Here is a 22,622-nt window from a genome sequence, read left to right on the forward strand (position 1 = left end):
GATAATACATAAATCCATTGTAATGATGACTATAGGATGTTGGTGGGTAGATTATGCTGATTAGGCGATAATGCACATAAATCTTTCTTATTATGACCCCACCATAGCGTATATTACCATTACGTTACGCAATTATACACAAAAAACCGAAGATAGAGAGACAGATATGTATATGTACATGGATAGATAGATAAATAGATAATTGGATAGATAGATGGATAGATAGATTGATAGATAGATGGTTAGATAGAAGGATAGATAGATGTATAGGTAGATAGATGGATAAATAATTGGATAGATAGAAGGATAGGTAGATTGATAGATAGATGGATATATAGATACAGAGAGAGAGAGAGATAGATAGATAGATAGAGAGAGAGAGAGAGAGAGAAAGAGAGAGAGAGAGATAAAGAGTTTGATGAATAGAGAAAAAAAAGAGAGAGAAGGGAAGATAGATAGAGAGAGAGAGAGAGTGGGAGGGATAGAAGAAAACCAACGTATTGACTAAGAAAATAGTTTTGATACAATTAACCCTAATCTTTTCCCTACTATATGCATTTCCCCTTTTTATTTCCTTCTATTTGCCTCTTCCCCCCCCCTCCCCCAAAAAAATATAACCTTTTACAGTCAGATAAATGTTTCTCCTGGCTGGCTAACTGACCATGGATGAACGTACTGATTAGTATCTGATAAATATAGCAGCATAATAAATTAACGAAAAAAAATTCTTTATGTGTCACAATATCCACGAATTCTATATTTGTAGAAAAGATATGCTTTTCAAAAATGAACACAATCAACTGTTTTGTTAAGATCAAGGTGCTGATAAAAACGGTTTTACATTTAGGGAAATCCCTGATTTCTCTTTTTGAAGGTGTTAAGGTAAGCTTTAATGTATGCATGTTTGAATTATTTAAACCTTACTTGGTTAATAATAGTAATGGTTAAACGTAGTTTCTCTATAACAGAATGACACAAACTGTTATAGAGTAGTTTCACTACTAAAAAAACAGCAAAAATAAACAAAAATTATATTTTACATAAGCAACAAAGCTTATATTTGAGCTATTTGGAACATCTACAATATTGCAGTAAACATATTTACATATTACATGTGAACAAACGAAGGGACCTAAAGGAATAAGACAATGGCAGATAAGTTTATATACATCCCTATTGATTAGAGGTAAAAACTTCACCATATAAACAAACCAATTAAATTTCAATAAAAATTCTCAAAGTTGTTGATCCAACGAAAAACTTTATTATAAAACTTTAGGGACCCGCGTAATAAACAGCCGATTGTCCCCTCCTTTTATGGAATAAACCACTGTCTTTCTCATATTTATTCCCACTTACACCCCCCTCCCTCCACCTTTCTATCATCCTTTTCTTATTTCATTGATTAGTTGGGATTATTTTGTATGATTAGTTTCAAATAAGAGAGTAGGGGGGGGGGGGGAGTTACTACTATTTTAAAATAAAATTAAAGGATAAGATAATGGACGATAAATCGATGTAAACTTCTTACCCCGGCATTTAGATAGACAAAATTACCCATTGTTTACAGTAAAATTATTGGTAGGAAAGTTTGACACTATAAGTTTGTTCCAGCCAATCAAGATTTAATAAAAATATCCAACGTTTTGAAGCCAACGAATGAGAGATTATAAAACTTTGGGTACCAGTATCGATCTTATTACTTACAGCTGCACTTCCCCAAATATTCTTGAATTATTTTTTTTACTTTTTTATGTGAACGCTGGACTGTGTCACGCAAAAGAGCGTGAAAAATGGAACATCAATATTCATTAGATAGCGCATAAAGATTCAGGGCTAGGTCAATGTCAGTTAAATGAACATCCCACAATGTTAACAGTAAAATATATTGTCACAAGATCCAACAATCAAAAATGATTTCTAAAAAAATTGTGCTCAAATTTTTTAAGCTTATAAAACTTTTCAAATTGTACCTAATTATTACAGAAATCATCATTCATCATACAAGGTTTGAAATCGTTAAAGCAATGTAAACTTACCTAGATTAGATATAAGACCTAACTTTACAGACGTAAAGACGGTAGACCCACCATAATCGTATAGCACCGATAAAAATTAACAAAAATACTAAGCAATTAACCAATAGAGGTTGCGTGATTTATTTTTTTTTGAGAGGGGAAGGCTCGAAAGATTTGATAGGGGTTATCTAATGCATTTAAAAAAAAATAATTTTGAGGTATAGTAAAATTGATGGGTTTAAAAGTTTTTTGGGGTAAACACCTTTTACCCCCTTCCCCCCAAAATTAGACGGCAATAGTCTTCCTGTGTGTTTGTACAGAAAGTTCTCGCAATCTGCTAGAAAGATATGGCTCTCTTTTACTTTGAAGCTTCTTATAAATCCCGGGAAGGTTTTTAGTAACTTTTTAGGGATATTAGCTCAACCCTCTTCAAAAGGCGCCTGGAAAAATTTTATTCAAAAGTTAATTCTATGTTAAAAGTACTTAAAATATTTAAGACGGTGTGTTGACCCCAGGGATCTAAAGAGATGAATTGATGTACTTCCCCAATAATGATACACAAAATTAACAATTCTGTGAATTACAATAAGTGGTTGAAACGTTCGGACACTCAACTATTTGTACCAACCAATAAAAATTTAATAAAAGTCTTCAATGTTGTAAGCCCACGAATAAAAATACGTTATTATAAGCCTCTATAAGTGTAAGAAACAGCCAAATATCCCCTCACTCCCTGGGTTGGTTTTATCTTCAAGGTGTTCCCAAAGCCTCTAGGGGCACAGAAGCTAGTCTTGGAAATATATTTTAAAAAATCAGAAGATTGCAAATCATAAGAAAAATTATTTACGCAATTATTTAGGCGGGGGAGGGGATGGGGGCTGGGTTGCACATTAGTTCCCCCCCTGGTGGGAGAATGCCCTGGTATTGAAGAGGTGCAGATACCTTCGCAGTAGGATCTTTATGTGTTTGCAATATAGAAAAATTATAAATTACTGCGTGGTTTGATGTCGACTATAGGGTCGTCATATAAAAAAGTTGTCATAACTGACATAATATCGAAATCAAGTTGTTATAATGACATTATAGCCGAGGTATTATGTTGATTTAATAACCAATCACGTGTAGATCTGTTTTAGTATCATGATATAGCAAAAGCCTACAAAGTATATTAAAGAGTAGGTTCTTAAAGATTCTAGGTTAATGATAACAAACAAATATGACAACATTCATAAAAGCAATGCTCTACAAATCAATCAAACGAACATGAACATCGAGATATCATATTTAGGACTAAATCATATATTAACTTGCCACAAACTAGTTCTGCCACAAATTTTAAACAAAATTTTTTGAAAATATTTTAGGTTACATTGTTTTGACACTATTAAAATGAAAGGCATCTGAATAACTTAAATATGAAAATATTTTGAATATATACATTTAGACAAACATACACTCATGCTGAGAGAGAGAAAGAGAGAGAGAGAGAGAGGGAGAGAGAGAGAGAGAGAGAGAGAGAGAGAGAGAGAGAGAGAGAGAAAAAAGAAAGAAGAAAAAAGAAAGAGAAGAAAAGAACTAAAAAGTAAAAACTTGCAAATGACTAAAATAGAGAGAAAGAGAAAAATGTTAGAGATAGAGAAATAATGATGAAAAAAAATGACTGGGACTTTTTTAGATAGATAATAAGAAGGAAAATGAGATAATAAAAAGGATGAGTAACAGAAAGAAATATTGAGAAAGCAAGAAAGATTAAGAAGAGAAAGAAAGAAAGAATGAGAGAGAAAGGAAAATAGAAAAAATTAATAGTAGATAGACAGATAGAGGGAGAGAATGAAAGAAAAAGAAATTGAAATGGTAGGAAGAATAATAAAATTATGGGTTTGAGAAGTAACAAGCTGTGAAAACATCTTGTAAACATGCTTTATTTTCATAGATATATAGATAGATAGATAGAGAGAGAGAGAGAGAGAGATAGAGAGAGAGAGAGAGAGATAGCGAGAGAGAGAGAGATAGATAGAGAGAGAGAGAGAGAGAGAGAGAGAGAGAGAGAGAGAGAAAGAGAAAGAGAGAGACAGAGAAATAAAAGTTATTTTAACGTTATTTTAGCCAGCTACGAGGTTCACTTTATTAGAGCAAATGTAAGGCTGCTGTGAGATCCAAGTATTTAATAATAAATCTATTTTTACATTTAGAATGAAAAAATTACAAAAACTATGATTCTCTGTATTCTTATAAATAGCTTAAAACCATCACATGTAAATCTATAAGTAAACAGCATAGACCTATCACAGGAAATATTTAAAGCCTATCTAAATTAGATAACCCAATTGGTTCAGTAGTTATTGATATCTTAAGCTTTAGACAAAAAAATCTTACTATTTTACCTAAAAGGATATGACCTGGATTGCATGAAAATTTGAATATTTATATATTGACATCTTCAACGTATATTCACCTTATAAACATCGGAAAGGTGGATTCTTAAATATATTGATTATGTATAAGGCATTTTTACGAAGACGAAGAAAGTCCCTCAATGACGTCATAAAAATAAGGGACGAGGAGAGGAGGAGTGGGAATGAAAACGTAACATGCTGATTTTTTGAGGGACTTTCTTCGAATTCCATTTTTACCATGAACAAACAATGATATTTTTGTGTTTTTGCAATTCTCTGAATTTGACGATCTACCTGAAATATTTACGCATATGACAAAATTTTGTCATAAACCTAAAAGTCATTAGTTAAAGAGAAAAAAATATCTTTTGATGATTTTTAAAAAAAATCCTCATTTATTATTTTGGCTGAGTTTCCTTTCTAATATTTTACATTGTAAACTTTTATAATTTTAAAGGATCCGACTTGTCTGCCAAAATTTTGCATCTTTAAAGAGGAGTGGAAAAATTATCGGTTGAAGAATTCACTTGAAAGCAAAATCAATTATGTTGTATTTTTGGAAGTTTTGCTCTACTTCTGATGGTTTGATAAATTTACAATCCTTCTCTTCCCCCAAAATTTAGAAAATACCATTATATCGCAATTTAAACGATAATATATGAATTACAGTATAAAACAATCTTCTCTGTGATATGTGATCAAACATTAACAGAAAATTTGGAATACACATTCCAGCATGATCAATTTTAGGAAAAAAAAACAATAGACAATTATTATCATACTTTTTCTGGATGTTATGGAAATGGAAATTAATTACTTCTGTTTTTGGACCAAAGCATTCCCCCTATTCTTACCATTATTGCTATAAAGTTAAGATAAGCAGCAATACATATAGTAAATAACTTTATTGAATCAATTTATTGGGAAGCTTTTTTAGTAGCGAAGCTTCTCTACATCTCATTTTGTTTGATGCTTCTGCTTTTTTGGTGTGTGAAGATTCAGAATGTAACACACTTGCAGATGATCCGTCAGTTCATCTGCAATGGTCTGGAAGACATCAAACATAAAACAACAATAATTATTTCTTTCATCGTATTATAAACGGCTTTCTGCGGATATAGAATGTACAATTATAAGATTAAAACCTGTTTTTTTAGCCCCAAGGTGCCGAAGGCACGGGCTAAAAAAACTGATTTTAATCTTATGATTGTACATTTTTATATTCGTAGAAAGCTGGATATAATACGATGCTAGACATAGTTTTTTCGTATGGATGAGAACCGGTTCCTATCCACCGGATTCGAATGAATACGAGAAAAAATATTCTTTTTTATTGTGCATTGAAAAGTAGCTATGGCTGAATTTTGTTGTGAAGATTCTACATTATCAAAGATTTGAACAGTAAACTATTAATACATCACAAATAGTGGCTTCCCTTTCATAATAACATCTTTAAAAATTTGCTTGTTTTGATGAGTGCTGTAAACTTTTTTCTGTTGTTTTATAAGGAGGTAATTTGCATTATGTAAAACAACACTTAAACCCCACTTTTATTAATATAAAAGAAAATTGTTAACAGAACATATGTTTAATTCAGATAACCAAGGGTTTGGACAATGGAGATAAAATGTTAAGCATCCTTAATAACAATAAACAAAATTACCCTTTCAATAGATTAATATTATTGCTAGAAAAGTTTAAACACTGTAAGTTTTGTACAACCCAATTAAAAGCTAGAATATACCCATACAGTTTTAAAAGCCAACGACTGTGATGGTTTTAGGCTGTTTATTTTCATATTCTAGTCTTCTGGTGGTTTTAAGTATTTTCCTGTCGAATACAGAACCTCTAGATGATAGGGGAGAGGGCGCTAGTATGATAAAGTTTTTTTGTTTGTCCATTATGATTTTGCTAACCACTGAACTGATCTTTCTTCATTTTAGGCAAATTTAATTACAAAGTTCCTAGGATGGTACAAGGCTATTTACTGCTCCCTGCCTCCCAATCAATAATTAGATAGACAGTTTTGATATTTGACAGGTAATGTCAATAAATCTGTCAATTTACACACCTTGTAAAACTATTCCTTGAACCATAAATACTAGGTACCATCTATTATCCCTCTTGTAGACCTATCTCAGAATGTGTGTGTATGTGTTTGTGCGTTGTATGTGGGTGTGTGTGTTTGTGTGTAGTATGTGTGTGTATATTTGTGTGTGTATGGTTATCTGGTTAGCCTCGGATCAGCTGAAGAGATGGATTGTAATGAAACAAAATCCGGTATCAAATCTACCTAAGTTTAGAGACTCCACAAAGTGTCTGAAAATATGAGCCGTGTGACGTCAATCCATCTATTTTTCCACTTCTCTACTAATCTCTCCCTTTTATGACGTCACACGGCTCATTTTTTCGGACCATTTGTCGAGCTTCCTCAGTTTACCTTCCTCTCTGTTCTAGGAAAGTTCTTTTTTGGTGTTCAAATTTAGTAAATTTTTTTAAAGAAGAGTGGGTTAAGTGCGAGCTTCAAATAGTTAATATTTTTTACCAAACAGGTGAATCATTGACATTTCATAACTAAATGTGGATTTTTACCTTCCACCCCTACCCCCAATAAAATTTAGGGAGGTTAAAATTACCTTTTAATTGTTTTTCCTCCCCACGCCCCCACAAAATTGATTTACCCCCCATGTTGAGATTTTTTCCCCCACCCATAACAAAAAATATAAAAAGCTGGGACATTTCTCAGCTGTCCAGTAAATTATTTTGAGAAAAACACAAATTCCGGAAAAATATTCCCTACCATTCTCTGGGAGGTGTGTACACTTCTCTCCCAACAGATATTCATGGTTTCTAGGGTTATAATTTTCCTCGTTGTCACAATAGATTTACAGGTAAACAAACCAAGAAACTCTACTGTTATTCACATAAAGTGAGGAACTTTTAAAATATTCAAAGTTCCCTATCTTTCATCTATCATCTTCTAACCTTTAACAGTACTTTCTAGTACCAGAATAAAAACTATTACAAAACCAAGTAAAAGTGATTTTAGGTGAAAGAGTGTAACTTTTGTTGGTATTTTAGATAAAAATAATAAAAAATGAAGATTGTTTTAGTAACTGTATTAGCTACGATAATTCACAGGTAACAATTTTATTGATTTCAAGGTCAAAAGGCATTTTACAAATATGAGATCTGACTGACGTTAATTTTACAAGGGAGAGATTCAAATTAAAAACAGGTTTTTTGTTTCTTTGATCAAATTTGAAGCTAAAGATCTCAATAAATACTGAACTGATTGAGTTCCCCTTTTTACGGAAGCTTTACTTAGGTTTTGGTATGGTTTTAGGCTATTTCATTTTTAGATTTGACCATTAGGATGACTATAGACTATTTTTCTGCAACTTCTATGCCCCTCTAAGCTAGGGGTGCATCCGCTAGTTTTGAAATTAATTGAAAAGAAGAGAAAGGAGTGGGGGTAGTTTTTCGTGTGGTAATGTTACTTTAGGTCAGGTTAGGTAAGTTATATTGGGTACACTCAGTACAGGGTACTGGTAGCCTCACACGAGTAGGACAAAAGAAAAAACTACACCACTGTTGGTTTTATTTTTTGCGGTTGCTATTAAAGCTGAAAGTACAATAATATAAACTAAATGTTGCGCTAAAATGGACATAAATAAGTGAAAACCACCCCAAGTTTTTTATTATACAATATATATATAAGCTTTCCTAAAAAGGAGAACTCAATCAGTTTAGTAGTTATTGAGATCTTAAGCTTTAGAAAATAAAAATCTTAGTACTTTATATAGGTTGGACAAAATCGTTCTTTTTAAATTTCAGTGGCTCTGGCTCGTTGATGTCACGGATAGGGCTGACCCTGGGCAAGAAGCCGGCTCATCTCAATCAACTTGACCATACCAGGCAGCACATAGCGGTCACTATTAGATTATAGAGCTGCTTTGCTCCCAGATGGGGGAAACCCAAACCAAATATAGCTTATAATATGACCTGATGAGACTTGATGGGAAAGATATATAGTTCCAATCTTGGCTCAAATTGCGTCATAACCAAAGACGTTAGATATGATGTGAGATATTAAGAGTAAGATAAGGGGGAATTCCTTGGCCCAAAACATTACCTTTTTCTTTTTCTAACTCTATGATATAAATATTATTAAAGGTTTCCATTAAAATATACTTTTATCAGTAAAATTGAAAATCTTAATTTATTGACTGACTGTGTCATATCAAAGATTTTTAATGTGACCTCTGTATGTGCGAGCAGACGAGTTCCCTGGGCTGTGAAAGAAATGATTGAGGAGGAAAAAAGAAAAGATGATGAACTTCCATTTATTAAGAAAAAACGTAAGTTTTATTTTCTAAATAAATATAATTTTGGCGGCTTGTGGCTGAATGTAACTGCGGTTCTTGAGACATTTTGTGCCTGTGTGATAAATATCATCGTTGCGACGGTTATAATATTGTTGTAATTTTCCAGATGAGAAACGTGAGGGTCCTCCACCCTGTGTTGGCATCTGCTACACCAAGAAACTGGAGGCGCTCAAGGCTAGGGAGGAGCTCACTAAACACAATGAAGTTCTTAAAGAGGTATTTTTTCTTTACAGAATTGAAAATTTTTTATGATACCTGTCACAAAGTTACTTTATTTGCTTTCTTGAATTTAGGAGTTCTCTAAAATGGCGAACTCTATAGGTTTAGCGATAAAAACCGACGTATTACTTTTTATAGTAGAATAATATTTAGTGGCGCAACCACTCTATATGTAATATTTGTAGGAATGTGAGTCTGACGATTGTATAGACTACAAAGCCTTCGGTGACTCAATTCCGGTTCAGTTTACCAGTAAACCTGAGGCAAAACAAACAGTTCCACCTCATAACAGGTAGTTCTAGAATAATATAGATTACATTTAGATTTGCATGTGAATAGTAAAAAACTTTCCTTTTGTACGTTTTAAAACATAAAGGGGGTAAGAATTACGAGGCTAGGGTCGTGGACCCTCCCGAGACAAGTCTCAGGTTATAACCCCCTAGCAATTAAAATTTAAAGCTAAAAACTTGTTGAAAGATCATACTGCTTGTGTAAGATAAAAATTTTGATTTCAAGAAGAATGTAAATGTCGTCTTTCATACATGATATTTTATTATTTTCTAGTGAGGATTCAAATCAACATGATGACAGTGAAAACATGCTGGAGGATAACAACTCTCCCAATGATGATATGTCTTCCAACAACCAGGCTGACAATATTATTGATAATAATTATATCAATCAAGCTGATAATAGAATTGATGATGATAATAATAACCGGAGTGAAAATATGATTGATATCCAGGCTGAAAATCAAGGTACAATGTGATTCAAAAAGAATTCTGTTGCTAAAAAAAAGTTACCATAAATTAATTAATTAAAATTTCATCATAAATATAACTCAACCAAAACAAGTGGACTTAAATATATAATCCAGAATTTTTAAATATTCATTTCTTTTTTAAAGCTTGTTAAGGAATAAACTAATAGACACAACACAGTGAAGGAGTGGACAATGGATTGTATATTACTCTGGTTCCCTAAGTTAATTTGTTTGTTGACTCAAAACTTTTATTAGATTTTAATTTGTTGGTTACAAGCTAGTATTGTAAAAACTTTTCAATCAATAATTTAAGCTACTGATTCCTGAAGGGGGATTTTGTTTATAACCATTGAGGTTGTATTTCAATTTATCGTCCAATAATACCTGGCTAATACCTGAAGATCCTTGCGTATACATGGAAACATTATTAGAATGGATTTAGAATATTACGTGGATTTTATGACAGGGGAAAAATTGTCGTTAATTTAGGTTGTTAACATGCACATCATTATTTGTCAATTCGTTAATCCAGTGCAGTGGAGGGAAGGACATGGGGTAAAATGGGTGGATGGGGGGGGGGGGAGATCGTTATTTTAGCCAGCTACAAGTTTCATCTTAGTAGAGTACATGATAATAAGTAATTTCATAAATAAATCAATTATTACTAGCTTATTGCCCAGTATATTAAATTTTTTTTCTGAATCATATTGTTATTAAAGATAACTCTGAAGAAAACAATGTGAGTGAGAATCCTATCAATAATATCAACCATTCTCAACACAATTCAAAAGGTATTTCTTTGTTTTAACAAGATATGGACACAGCTTGTTCAAGATGTTAATATTTTGTTCTCTTTTCATGACAGTCTAATACTTAATTTTATTTCCAGTACGGCTTCGAAACCGATTATTATTTACTGGATTGGAACCGGTTCTGAGCAATACTGAACCAACATGAATCGTATCGTATTATAAACAATTTTCTAAGAATAAAAAATAAAATCATAAAATTAATACCGATTTTGTTGGCCCGGGTAATCGGTCCCTCGGGGCAACAAAACTTTTTTTTTTCATTTGACTATCTGCGAAATGCTGTTTATTATATGATGCAATAAATAACTATTTCAAAAAATTACAAGATATTAAGTGGATATTATGGTCATGGATAAGGGAATGTATCTTCCCCACCCCTTCAATACTTTTATACAGAGAAAATATCAATCTACCATTGTCTTCTTCCCCCCCTGATTAAAATATAGTTCCAAATTTTAAATAAAAACAAGCCTAACTAAATATTGAAAATAGAATTACAAAAACTGCTATTACAGATGATGGTCATCAAGAAGAAACTACAAACAATGAATCAATGATTACAGCAGCTACAGCAGCCACAGCTGCCTCAGATGATAAAGAAGCAGCTGATAAAGATGATAAAAGCAAAAATTCAGAAAGCAATAATAAGCCCACTAGCTATGTAACAGAAAGAAGCAATATTCTCAATGATATTATCATCAATAACAATATCTAAAACCATTTTACAGAACTTTTGAAAAAAAACTGCAATAAAATAACATTTTAAATAAAATTGTTTAAAATGTAATCTAAGATATGCAATTTATCAAATAAAAATATTTGCAATTTTAAAATTGTTGAAATTTTTAAAAGTTTTAAAAGGATTTATTTAGACTTTGCTTGTTCAAATACTTTTTTTTTATTTAAAAATTTATAAAAAATTTAAAATATTATAAAATTTAGGTAGGTATATCATCTCCCATAAAGGTACTCTGATTCGCACAACTTTTTAAGCCACCAAAATAAAAGAAAAAAGATATCATAACAAGCATTGTCTAAATAGATATTTTCTACAAAAAATAAATGTTAAAAAAGTTTTAATTATTATATATCAATAAAATGTTGTTAACAAAATATTTACTAAAGAGTTGAAATTTCAAGAAAAATTGCTCAAAAAAATTGGGATCATATGAAGGAAATGAAGTCATTCCTTAAAAGGACAGAAATTTCATTCCAAAAAGGACAGAAATCATCTTCCTTTTTCTCAGATAAGTGAAATATGGACAAAAATCACTCTCCTTTTTCTCACATATCTGAAAAAGAGAATAAAAATCACCTTCCTAAATCTCACTTAATCTTCCTACTCCTAAGAAAATTCTACCTTTTCCTTACACATTCTCACTTATTCTCAGATAACCTACCTTATTCTAAGAAATTCTTCCTAAATCTAAGAAAATCTACCTTACTCCCCTAAATTCTTCCTTATTCTAAGAAAATCTACCTTATTCTAAGAAATTCTTCCTTATTCTAAGAAAATCTACCTTATTCTAAGAAATTCTTCCTTATTCTAAGAAAATCTACCTTATTCTAAGAAATTCTTTCTTAATCTAAGAAATTCTACCTTATTCTAAGAAAATCTACCTTATTCTAAGAAATTCTTCCTTATTCTAACAAATTCTTCCTTATTCTAAGAAAAACTACCTTATTCTAAGAAATTCTTCCTTATTCTAAGAAAATCTACCTTATTCTAAGAAATTCTTCCTTATTCTAAGAAATTCTACCTTATTCTAAGAAAATCTACCTTATTCTAAGAAATTCTTCCTTATTCTAAGAAATTCTACCTTATTCTAAGAAATTCTTGCAAAACATAGCAAATTCTTGCAAAACATAGCAAAATCTACCTTATTCTAAGAAAATCTACCTTATTCTTCCTAATTCTTTCTTATTCCCCCAAATTCTACCTTATTCTAAGAAAATCTTACTTGTTTTAAGAAAATCTACCTAATTCTTCCAAATTCTTCCTTATTCTAAGAAAATCTACCTTATTCTAAGAAATTCTTCCTTATTCTAAGAAAATCTACCTTATTCTAAGAAATTCTTCCTTATTCTAAGAAATTCTTCCTTATTCTAAGAAAATCTACCTTATTCTAAGAAATTCTTCCTTATTTTAAGAAATTCTACCTTATTCTAAGAAAATCTACCTTATTCTAAGAAATTCTTCCTTATTTTAAGAAAATCCACCTTATTGCTCCAAATTCTTCCTTATTCTATGAAATTCTTCCTTACTCTAAGAAATTCTTCCTTATTCTAAGAAATTCTTGCTTATTCTAACAAATTCTTCCTTATTCTAAGAAAATCTTTCTTATTCTAAGAAATTCTTCCTTATTCTAAGAAATTCTACCTTATTCTAAGAAAATCTACCTTATTCTAAGAAATTCTTCCTTATTCTAAGAAAATCTACCTAATTCTCCCAAATTCTTGCAATATATAGGAATCCAAAACTCAAAAACAAAGTTTCAGCGCGATCCGACCACCCGTTCTTGAGATATGGTGACCTGGTGTCCTTGGTACCAACGGTAAGATTTGGGAAATGGTTCGAATCCTTAGTAAATTTGGTCAAAGTCCAAAAATATTTTGGCACATAGTCAAAATTTTGAAGAAAAAATACCCAGGTGGACAAATAATTTTGATCAAAAAAGTGTCAAAATATTTTTGGACTTCGGACCAGATTTACTAAGGATTCGAACCATTTCCCAAATATTACTGTGGATACCAAGGACACCAGGTCACTGTATCTCAAGAACAGGTGGTCAGATCGCGCTGAAACTTTGTTTTTGAGTTTGGGACCCCTATATATTGCATGAATTTGGGAGAATTAGGTAGATTTTCTTAGAATAAGGAAGAATTTCTTAGAATAAGGTAGATTTTCTTAGAATAAGGAAGAATTTCTTAGAATAAGGTAGATTTTCTTAGAATAAGGAAGAATTTCTTAGAATAAGGTAGATTTTCTTAGAATAAGGTAGAATTTCTTAGAATAAGGAAGAATTTCTTAGAATAAGAAAGATTTTCTTAGAATAAGGAAGAATTTGTAAGAATAAGGAAGAATTTCTTAGAATAAGGAAGAATTGGGGGGAATAAGGTAGATTTTCTTAGAATAAGGAAGAATTTCTTAGAATAAGGTAAATTTTCTTAGAATAAGGAAGAATTTCTTAGAACAAGGAAGAATTTCTTAGAATAAGGTAGATTTTCTTAGAATAAGGAAGAATTTCTTAGAATAAGGTAGATTTTCTTAGAATAAGGAAGAATTTCTCAGAATAAGGTAGAATTTAGGGAAATAAGAAAGAATTAGGAAGAATAAGGTAGATTTTCTTGGAATAAGGTAGAATTTCTTAGAATAAGGTAGATTTTCTTAGAATAAGGAAGAATTTCTTAGAATAAGGTAGATTTTCTTAGAATAAGGTAGAATTTCTTAGAATAAGGTAGATTTTCTTAGAATAAGGAAGAATTTGGGAGAATTAGGTGGATTTTCTTAGAATAAGGAAGAATTTCTTAGAATAAGGTAGATTTTCTTAGAATAAGGAAGAATTTCTTAGAACAAGGAAGAATTTGAGGGAATAAGGTAGATTTTCTTAGAATAAGGAAGAATTGTGGGAATATGGTAGATTTTCTTGGAATAAGGAAGAATTTCTTAGAATAAGGTAAGTTATCTGAGAATAAGGGAGAATTTGTGTAATTAAGGTAGAATTTCTGAGAATAAGGAAGAATTTGGAAAAATAAGGTAGATTGATTAAACATGGTTGTAATAGTGAGGATAAGGAAGAATTTCTAAGAACTAGGAAGAATTTGTAAGATGGTGGACAGAGGTCACCTTCCTTTAGTGAGAATTTGTAAGATAGTGGACAGAAATTACCTTCCTTAGTGAGAATTTGTAAGAAAAAGGAAAGGAAATAGCCTTCCTATACCCAAGGAAGGGAATTTCTGTCCTTTTTAGGAATGACTTCATTTCCTTCATATGATCCAAAAATTGTATTATTATGAATGTTATTCAGTTAGGAATTTGTAGAGACATCTGCTCACTTGTGTATGAGGATAATTTTGTTCTAATAACTAATAATACAGGGTTACCCAGAAGTCTAGGAAAAAGTGCAAGGAAAATTTTCCATCCATAATTTTCAGACAAAGTATGGGAGGCAGTAAGGGGGGGGGGGGTGCTAACCCTCCTATTGAATTTATAGTCAGGGTAGTGTAAAACTCAAAACCTTCAAGCACGCTACTGTGGTAAAAACAGATAGAAAAGAATTCTAAATAAATATTATCTTAAATGCACAAGTGAACTGAAGTTCATGCAAATGCCACACTGTAATTAGTTGATAACTATAATGTATATTAGAATCAAATTTATATAAAAAAAACATGCTCATAATTTTAATCATTGTAAAATAATAGCCCCAGCCACAAAATGGTTATCCTTAGATTTTGAAAATTTTGCCAAAATTTTTTAAAAGTTGTCAACACAAGCCTGAAATTGTACTTACAAAGGCATCATGATGTCAGCCATTGCCACATATATTTATGTAATTTAATTGATAATGATAATATTAGAATAATAGTCGATAATATGTCAGCTAAGAACAATATTTATTAAATATTTATTATTATATATTGAATCAAAATATTTAAAAAACGACGACCCCAGGTTTAAGGTTATCAGTGTCTGGGGTTATTATTTGATTTGAATTGTAGTCTTTAGTCCCTTATATATTATTAACATTTATTCATTGATAAAATTTTATAAATATGAAATATGTATTAAAAAATAAATATTAATATTTACCAATAATTACCAATGTTTGTTTTTGATAAAAATTCAAGTCTACCTTAAAATAAAATAAAAACAAAATCAAATTTTAATTCTTTGAAAAATCATTTAGGAGATATACATATTTAAGTATGTTTGAACAAATTTAAACCGAAAATTAAAAAAAAATATTTGATTTTTAATCACTAAAATTATTATTGAGTATTAATATCATGTCACTACTTATTTTACCTTTTTTTTATCGTGTATTATATTATATCCACATACCACATAAGCAAATAAATTAAAATATTAAATGAAAATCTGGTTTAATTTTAATTCTTTACATCTTTTGTTTCTTTAAATCAAATTAATGTTGATTCGCCTACAAATAACGATTATAATTTTGTTGGGGTGGGGGCCGATAGAGGAATTTATTATCCTTTGCCTTATTCATATACAAGGACGTCCAATAAGGGTGGAGGGTAAAAAGGTGATTACCCCCCCCCCCCCAATGAATTTGAATTATAAAGCTTAGACGTCCTTGCCTATATGATATAAAGAATACAAAATGACGTAGGCACCCCCCAAAATTTTGAATTTTCAATTTTTACCCCTGTTCATATCCCTGACCTTCCTTAGAAGGTGATAATAGTTATTGTCGCATCGTTTTATAGACAGCTTTCTGCGGATACTAAAATGAAAAAAATATAAGATTAAACCAGCCCCAGTCTAACAAAACTGGTAATAATTTTAGTTATTATTTCTAACTTTCGTGGAAAATTGTCTGCAATACATAATTTTTCAGAATGGCTAAGAACCGGTTCTAATACAGCAAATGTTAATCAGTTTCAAAACAATACTTGCTATTATGTATGTTATTATGTAAATTTCGAAACAATACTAGAATACTTTTTTTATTATAGCAGGTGGTCAGGTAAACCAACCAAATATCAAATATTGACGGCGAGGTTGCGTGATAAAAATGTATCATATACAGTTTGGAGGAACCCCATGAAATTAGTTTTCAGCCGTTTTTTAATCCTTTAAATACTTTTAAATGTATACCAATTTGAGCTATAACCATGCATAATTAATTGCTTACTTTTAAAACCCTTAATCAAAATCCTAAAGTATTTTTCCGAACGAACAACATGAGGTTGTAGACAGACAACTTTATGAAAAAGAACTCTCATCAAAAGCTTACACATCTTAGTAAATTAAAGTAAATTTTAAATTAAAAAGTTAATTCAATAAAGAAAAGACATTATACTAGAGAAAAGTATCAATTAAGAAACACATAAATAACTTGTAAGTATGTTTAACAAAAAAGAATTAGGACATTCACTTAAAAGTAGATTCCTTTACTTATTTTTGTTTGTTTAAAATATTATCCTTTTATAAAGTAACATTATTTCTATGAGTCTGTCTGTTTGTAACTGAGAGATTTCGCTAACTATGTACTGATATGCATCTTCTTTTCAATGTAGCTTCTCATGGTTCCCGGGAAGTTTCATACCTAATTTGGAAGACTGTTTCGCTTTAGATTAAATTTTCATTCAACTGTTGAAAAAAGTTATACATTGAATGTCCCATTGAAACGAAACATATTTAAAATTAAGAAGGAAACACAAAAAAATATGTTTGTCACTTAAAGATTTCAAAAACATTTATACAGGTAGAAACATTCATAAATTGTTTTAGGTGTGTGCACAGAAAACGCTGACAAAAGGATAAATGTACAAAAACTTATTTTGTCCCAATTCTTTTAATTAGGTTAGGTTAAATAAGATTAGTGAGATCCCCGCAAGGATAGTTCTCTAAAAAATGAAGGATTTAAAGAACCAACATTTTGATTGTATTTATGCAGTGTCATTTATTAATCAACCTGTATTTTGGACCTTACTAAAGATATACAGATAATGTTTTTACCCCAATAAATAACAAACATTCACAAGTACACAAATAATTGTTTAAGCGCAGTTCGACATGTCAGTACGTAAAGTTTAGCAGGTGTTTAGAGAGGATGAAATAATCCTTAACTTTAACATCTTAAACAGGTATTTGTTTTTTATAAACTTTTTCATTATTATATTTAGAAGGATTTCATTTGAGAGTTTTATTTTTCGATAGTTTTTTTTTAATAGCATTAACAATTTAGACATATTAAATTTATCAATAAAAAGTTCATATTATAAAGTTAATTTTTGAGTAGTTTAGCTCCAGAAATACTGATGTCAATATTTCTCTGTTTCATCTCAATAAATACACTGAACCTGTTTCTTCTGCAGTGACGCTGCTCTACTAGTGTTGTTTGTAGGTTAGTTTGTTGGGTACACCGGAAACAACTTTTTATCAACTTCAACTCAAATTTAAAAATCTGACTTTTTTGTCAGTTGTTCACGTACGTACGTGAGATATGTTAATTATTTATCTTAATTTTATCTAGAGATTGTTATTTATGTTTCCTTGGATTTTAAATTGAATTTAAAAATCTATAATACAAAGTAGAACGATGTCTGTCTGTTTGTCTGTTTATGTGTACCGAAGGATATCGCTAACCGCTGAACCGATCGGGCTCTCCTTAACAGGGTAGCTTCTCATAGGTCCCGGGAAGGTTAATAACTATCTTGGGGGAGGGTACTAGCACCCTCCCAAGAGAAATCGTCCCTAGAAAAAAATTTCTCCAACCAACTTTTTTTTTACATTTTTAACTAAAATTAAAAATAGGTGGGGGGCACCTCCCTCACCCCCAACCCCCTCCCCCCCCAAAAATTTTTTTTTTACTTTTTTTCTTTTAAAATCTGAAATTAGAAATTGGGTTATTAAATTCGACTGTCCCCTCCTCAAGTGCCCCTAGAGGCCTCAAGGGGGCGTAGCCGCTAGTAATTATATATTGTATTAAATTGTATTTTCATAATTTCAGTTATAGTTTTTACTAAGGGGGGGGGGGTCGTTATGACATCTAAACTTAAACAGTGAGCAAATTGGTCTAAATATTGAGCTAGATTCTTGAAACTTGGTACATAAGCCTAGTCCGCAGGGCGCTTTAGAGCAAAACTAATTGGGTATTCGTGCTCTGTCACAAATTTAGCCATTAAATTTCAGAGTCGCCACATTTTGTCGATATATTTCCCCAAAGCTTAGAGTGATTTTTTACATGTAATAAAACGATTTTTTACATAAAATTATAGCTTAAGATAGAGAAAACTAGTTTATTTATTTATATTAATTCTTAAATTAAAATCTTTATAAATAAAATGTCTCAAAAATGACAACTAAAGTTTATGAATTTTAAAGTCTGATAATTTTAAAATTTCATTCTGATCATTAGAACAAACTATCTGACACTTTTAAAAAAGGGGGTCATTTATGTAATTATTTTCCGTAAAAGCATGTGTACTTTAAGACTTCAAAACATGAAGAAAACACTAAAACTTGGCATGGAAGTTGCTCTAATACGGTACAATTTTTATATCGAAATTTGCCAGGGGATTGATATACCTTCCTACACCCTCTTTTGCATACTTTCGTTTTTGACCCCAACCCCCTACAAAAAGTATTACATAACATTTCACACAGAAAGTGGTTTTTATACAGAAGTTAAACCAATTTATGTTGAGAGATTTGGACTATATAAAGGACTGAATTTAATGTAAAAATGTAATCAGTTGCTGGAATTCTATATTTGTGCCCAACCTAAGAAAATATTAAAAATGCACAAATAACACCCCTGTTTGAAGACTATTAAACAAATTTCTTCTACATTTTTTATTGTAATCTATTCCACAGACAGGACATTGATCATGGTTTATAGAGAAGCGTTCTCCACATCTGCAATTTCGTTTTCTTTCCTTAGGAAGAACAGATTTTGCTATGTGTGAGGTCACTGCATATACATATTTTCATTAAATTATAAAAGACTTGCTTATTGGTTGGGGGGGGCTATATCATTCCTAGATATTCAATGCTGTATAGTAAATTATTTCTGGATGTGCAACCCTTATGTTGAGCTTGCTACTTATGGATGTTATTATCCTTGTTATGATATGTTTATAAATATATGTACCTCTAAAAGATTTTAATCCTATCTGCAGGATTAGGTATGTGGATGGCAGTTCTCGCTTTTTTGTTGGTTACTTTTAGGAGGCGCTCAATGCTTTGCTCAGATATTGCTCCAGTATAACCTTCAAGGTTGTCTAAAAATAGGGGTATCACCATGGTTAGACAGTCAAATTTTAGACATATATTTTTTAAAAGATTCATTCCAGAGCTCACTAAAGTTGTTAATCTATTTTTTTAGTTGAGAGCATTCATCTTCATTAAATTTTTCTGATTTTAACAACCTAAAGTACAAAAACAATTCTTATTGTTGTAATGTGAGCCGTTTCGAACCCTACTTAGCAGCGCAAGGTCTGATAGATTCCGCGGACTTAAATGGTGGCCTGATTGAAATTGCAGATGTTCATTCAATTATGGCTTTATTAGAACTAAAGTTCAATACAAAACAGATCAATATAAATAGTAAAATATACAAGTTATAGATAGATAGAGGAGGGCATTTTTCTTCAAATTACCTTCAAATCTTAAACTTAGAAAGTAAAAACAGTAATAAAAAATCAACATATTATTTAACTAAAAAATATTGACACAATTGACTTACATTACATGCTTTTTTATATAGAAACATTATTATCTAAGAAAAAAATGCCCAAAAGTATTAAACATTAAGTTATCAAACACATAAACAATAGATTGTTGATGAAATTACTCATTATTATTAAGTATAGTCAAAATAGTTAACAACTGAATAGTTCATTATACATTTAATAGCTTTACTGTTTTTACATATAACTTATAATTTTTGGTCATTGTATTTGACATATAATGTGTCATTTTTGTCAATTGTCACTGGTTAACCATAAGTTTTACAGAAATTACATATAACATAATTTCTTTGGATATAATTAAAGTCTGTTTATTTTACAAATGTCTTGATGAGAACTCTACCACAGCTCTATGCAGTCTCTCAGGATAGGATGGATCTATATAAGATTGATTTTATACCTGTTCCAGTAGGTCAGGAATACTCTATTGATGGATTCTCCTGCCTGCTTAGATACCATCCCAAAACCTCTGTTGTCTGTTATATGACTTAAACATTGCTCTAGGTGATGTAGGACAACATGACTCTTTAGAGTTTCATTAAGTTCAGTTCCCTTGTAAAGCCTGTTCAGTGCTATAACATCGTCAGATAGAGATTTTGAAACTTTACCAGTAGAAAAACAATCATCTACTATTTTGTTCATACCTTTAAGGCCATTATTATATGCTGTACAGCGAGGACTAACATCTCCTAGAACATCAGGATTCTTAAGCATCTGCCTGCATGCATTGCCCTCAAACACATCCCCATGGTAACTGTTGGGAATAGCTTTTATTTTAATTTGGCAGTTTTGATTCAGATAATATGCCTATTTATAGGATCCATTGACCGCTTGTTGCGTGTTGGTTTTAAATCTGCAAAACTGTTGAGGAGAAGCGTGTCTCACCTTGTGAAAATGAATTCAAAAGTGTTGAAGATATTGTACCATTTATCTCATATAAAGTTATCTTCAAACACATTGAAAAAAGTTTGGAAATTATGAAGAAACAACATGGCATTAGAACCTGAAACTATGTACTATGTAATGGTGTGTATTTATTTTACTAAAAAGGTTTGTATCTCCTTTCCCCTAAAGGATAAGTGGAGTACTGTATTCTAACCTAAAAAACCATAAATTATTTTTAATGTTTTACTGATTGCCTATTCCTTTCACAGTATGACATATCTATCAATATTACAAAGTAGCTTGATGTCTTTCTGTCTGAAGCCTAAGATTTTGGTGACCAATGAACTTTAATGGGCTCTTCTCTTCAGGGAATTTGTCCTCTAGTGGTTTCAAGCTATTTTCAAGGGGTGTGGGATAGCCCTGACTGACCTTCTCCTAAAAAACAAAAAAATTTCACCCATTTTTTATGAAAGAAAAAACAAATAAAGGGGGATTGGAAAACCCCTACCACGCCTTGGTATTGTTCCCAGGCATTTTTTTATTATATCCATGAAAAGTCTTAATTTTGGCCCTTTTTGTAAACTTAAATAATTACCTGTTTAAAAGTTTCCATATTAATTTTCTTGTTTGATGTTCAATTGTTTTTTGAGATCAAGAATTGTTTTTGCCATAGGGCATGCAGTATCTTCAATTATTTTTTCAGAATTGACTCTTTTCAACTTAATTTCTGAATATACTAGTTCAGCCTCTATTAAGGAATAATGGACCCTTTTCATTTTCTCTCTGGTTTCTTCTTTCATTTCTTCAAAACTTAATTTTTTACATTTATAACAGATAAAATCTTCATTTTAAATATTCATTCTTTCAACATCAAAACTTGTTATTCCTAAAATTAAGAAAGATAAGTTTTTATCAGATCCTAATCCTCCAGGTCTCCAGCAATCTTAAAATAGCTCCTGTTACTGCAACTATTGACTAAGAGACTTCAAATTTTAAACTTATCTAAAATTTTGTTTTTATTTCAAATATCTTCATGGCAATCCTATATTCATATCATTTTCTACCAAAACATTGAAAGGTTCACTTCTGCAAATATCCCCTACTTGTTAAATGCACTTCATGCATCTATCTCTTTCATAAATATCCACAGCTGTTTTCCCACACACTGAAGCGGCTGCAGCTGTCAAGTACAAATGCCAGCCCTACAATGTATATTTTGAGAATATTAATATGATTACACATAGAAATAAGCATTGTTTGATACAGGGATAAAACTATATTTTATTCCCCGCCCCCCACCCATCTTCAATCACACCTAGTGAACTTAAGGTCCAAAGCCACACATAACCCAGTAAAGTAATAATTACTAACCTTTACATTCAGAATGCATCCACTAATCAAGATTTTTACATGTAACACTGTCACAAGCTATATAATTACAGCTTTTACCCACACACCAGTGACTTACAGTCAACTGATGGTGTTGTAGGGGAGGCAAATTGTTCAGAGCTGGATCTTTAAATCGTTTAGAGGTGCGCAGAATTGGGGCGATTCAGTTCAGTGCACCATCAAATTATAAATACCAATCTTTAAATCAAAACATTTTTATAGTTATTTTTCAAATAAATTAATTTATTGTTTTATATTATATACCGTACTGACACGGCCTAAGAAATAAAGTTGTCCCTGCTTGTATA

General features: G+C 31.1%; 1 protein-coding gene across 1 annotated transcript; it reads left to right on the forward strand.

Moving 5' to 3' along the window:
* Window positions 1–7,419: 7,419 nt before the first annotated feature.
* LOC145316992 (uncharacterized) lies at window positions 7,420–11,659 on the forward strand. Its single transcript, XM_080157846.1, has 8 exons — window positions 7,420–7,555; window positions 8,252–8,332; window positions 8,696–8,775; window positions 8,909–9,018; window positions 9,207–9,313; window positions 9,586–9,779; window positions 10,504–10,575; window positions 11,112–11,659. The coding sequence occupies exons 1-8, from the start codon at window positions 7,512–7,514 to the stop codon at window positions 11,309–11,311; spliced, it is 888 nt and encodes a 295-aa protein (XP_080013972.1). The 5' UTR covers window positions 7,420–7,511; the 3' UTR covers window positions 11,312–11,659.
* The last annotated feature ends 10,963 nt before the right edge of the window (window positions 11,660–22,622 follow it).

This window comes from Acartia tonsa, chromosome 4 (assembly GCF_053477335.1).
Source record: "Acartia tonsa isolate MP-2025a chromosome 4, ASM5347733v1, whole genome shotgun sequence".
Classification (NCBI taxonomy): Eukaryota; Metazoa; Arthropoda; class Copepoda; order Calanoida; family Acartiidae; genus Acartia; species Acartia tonsa.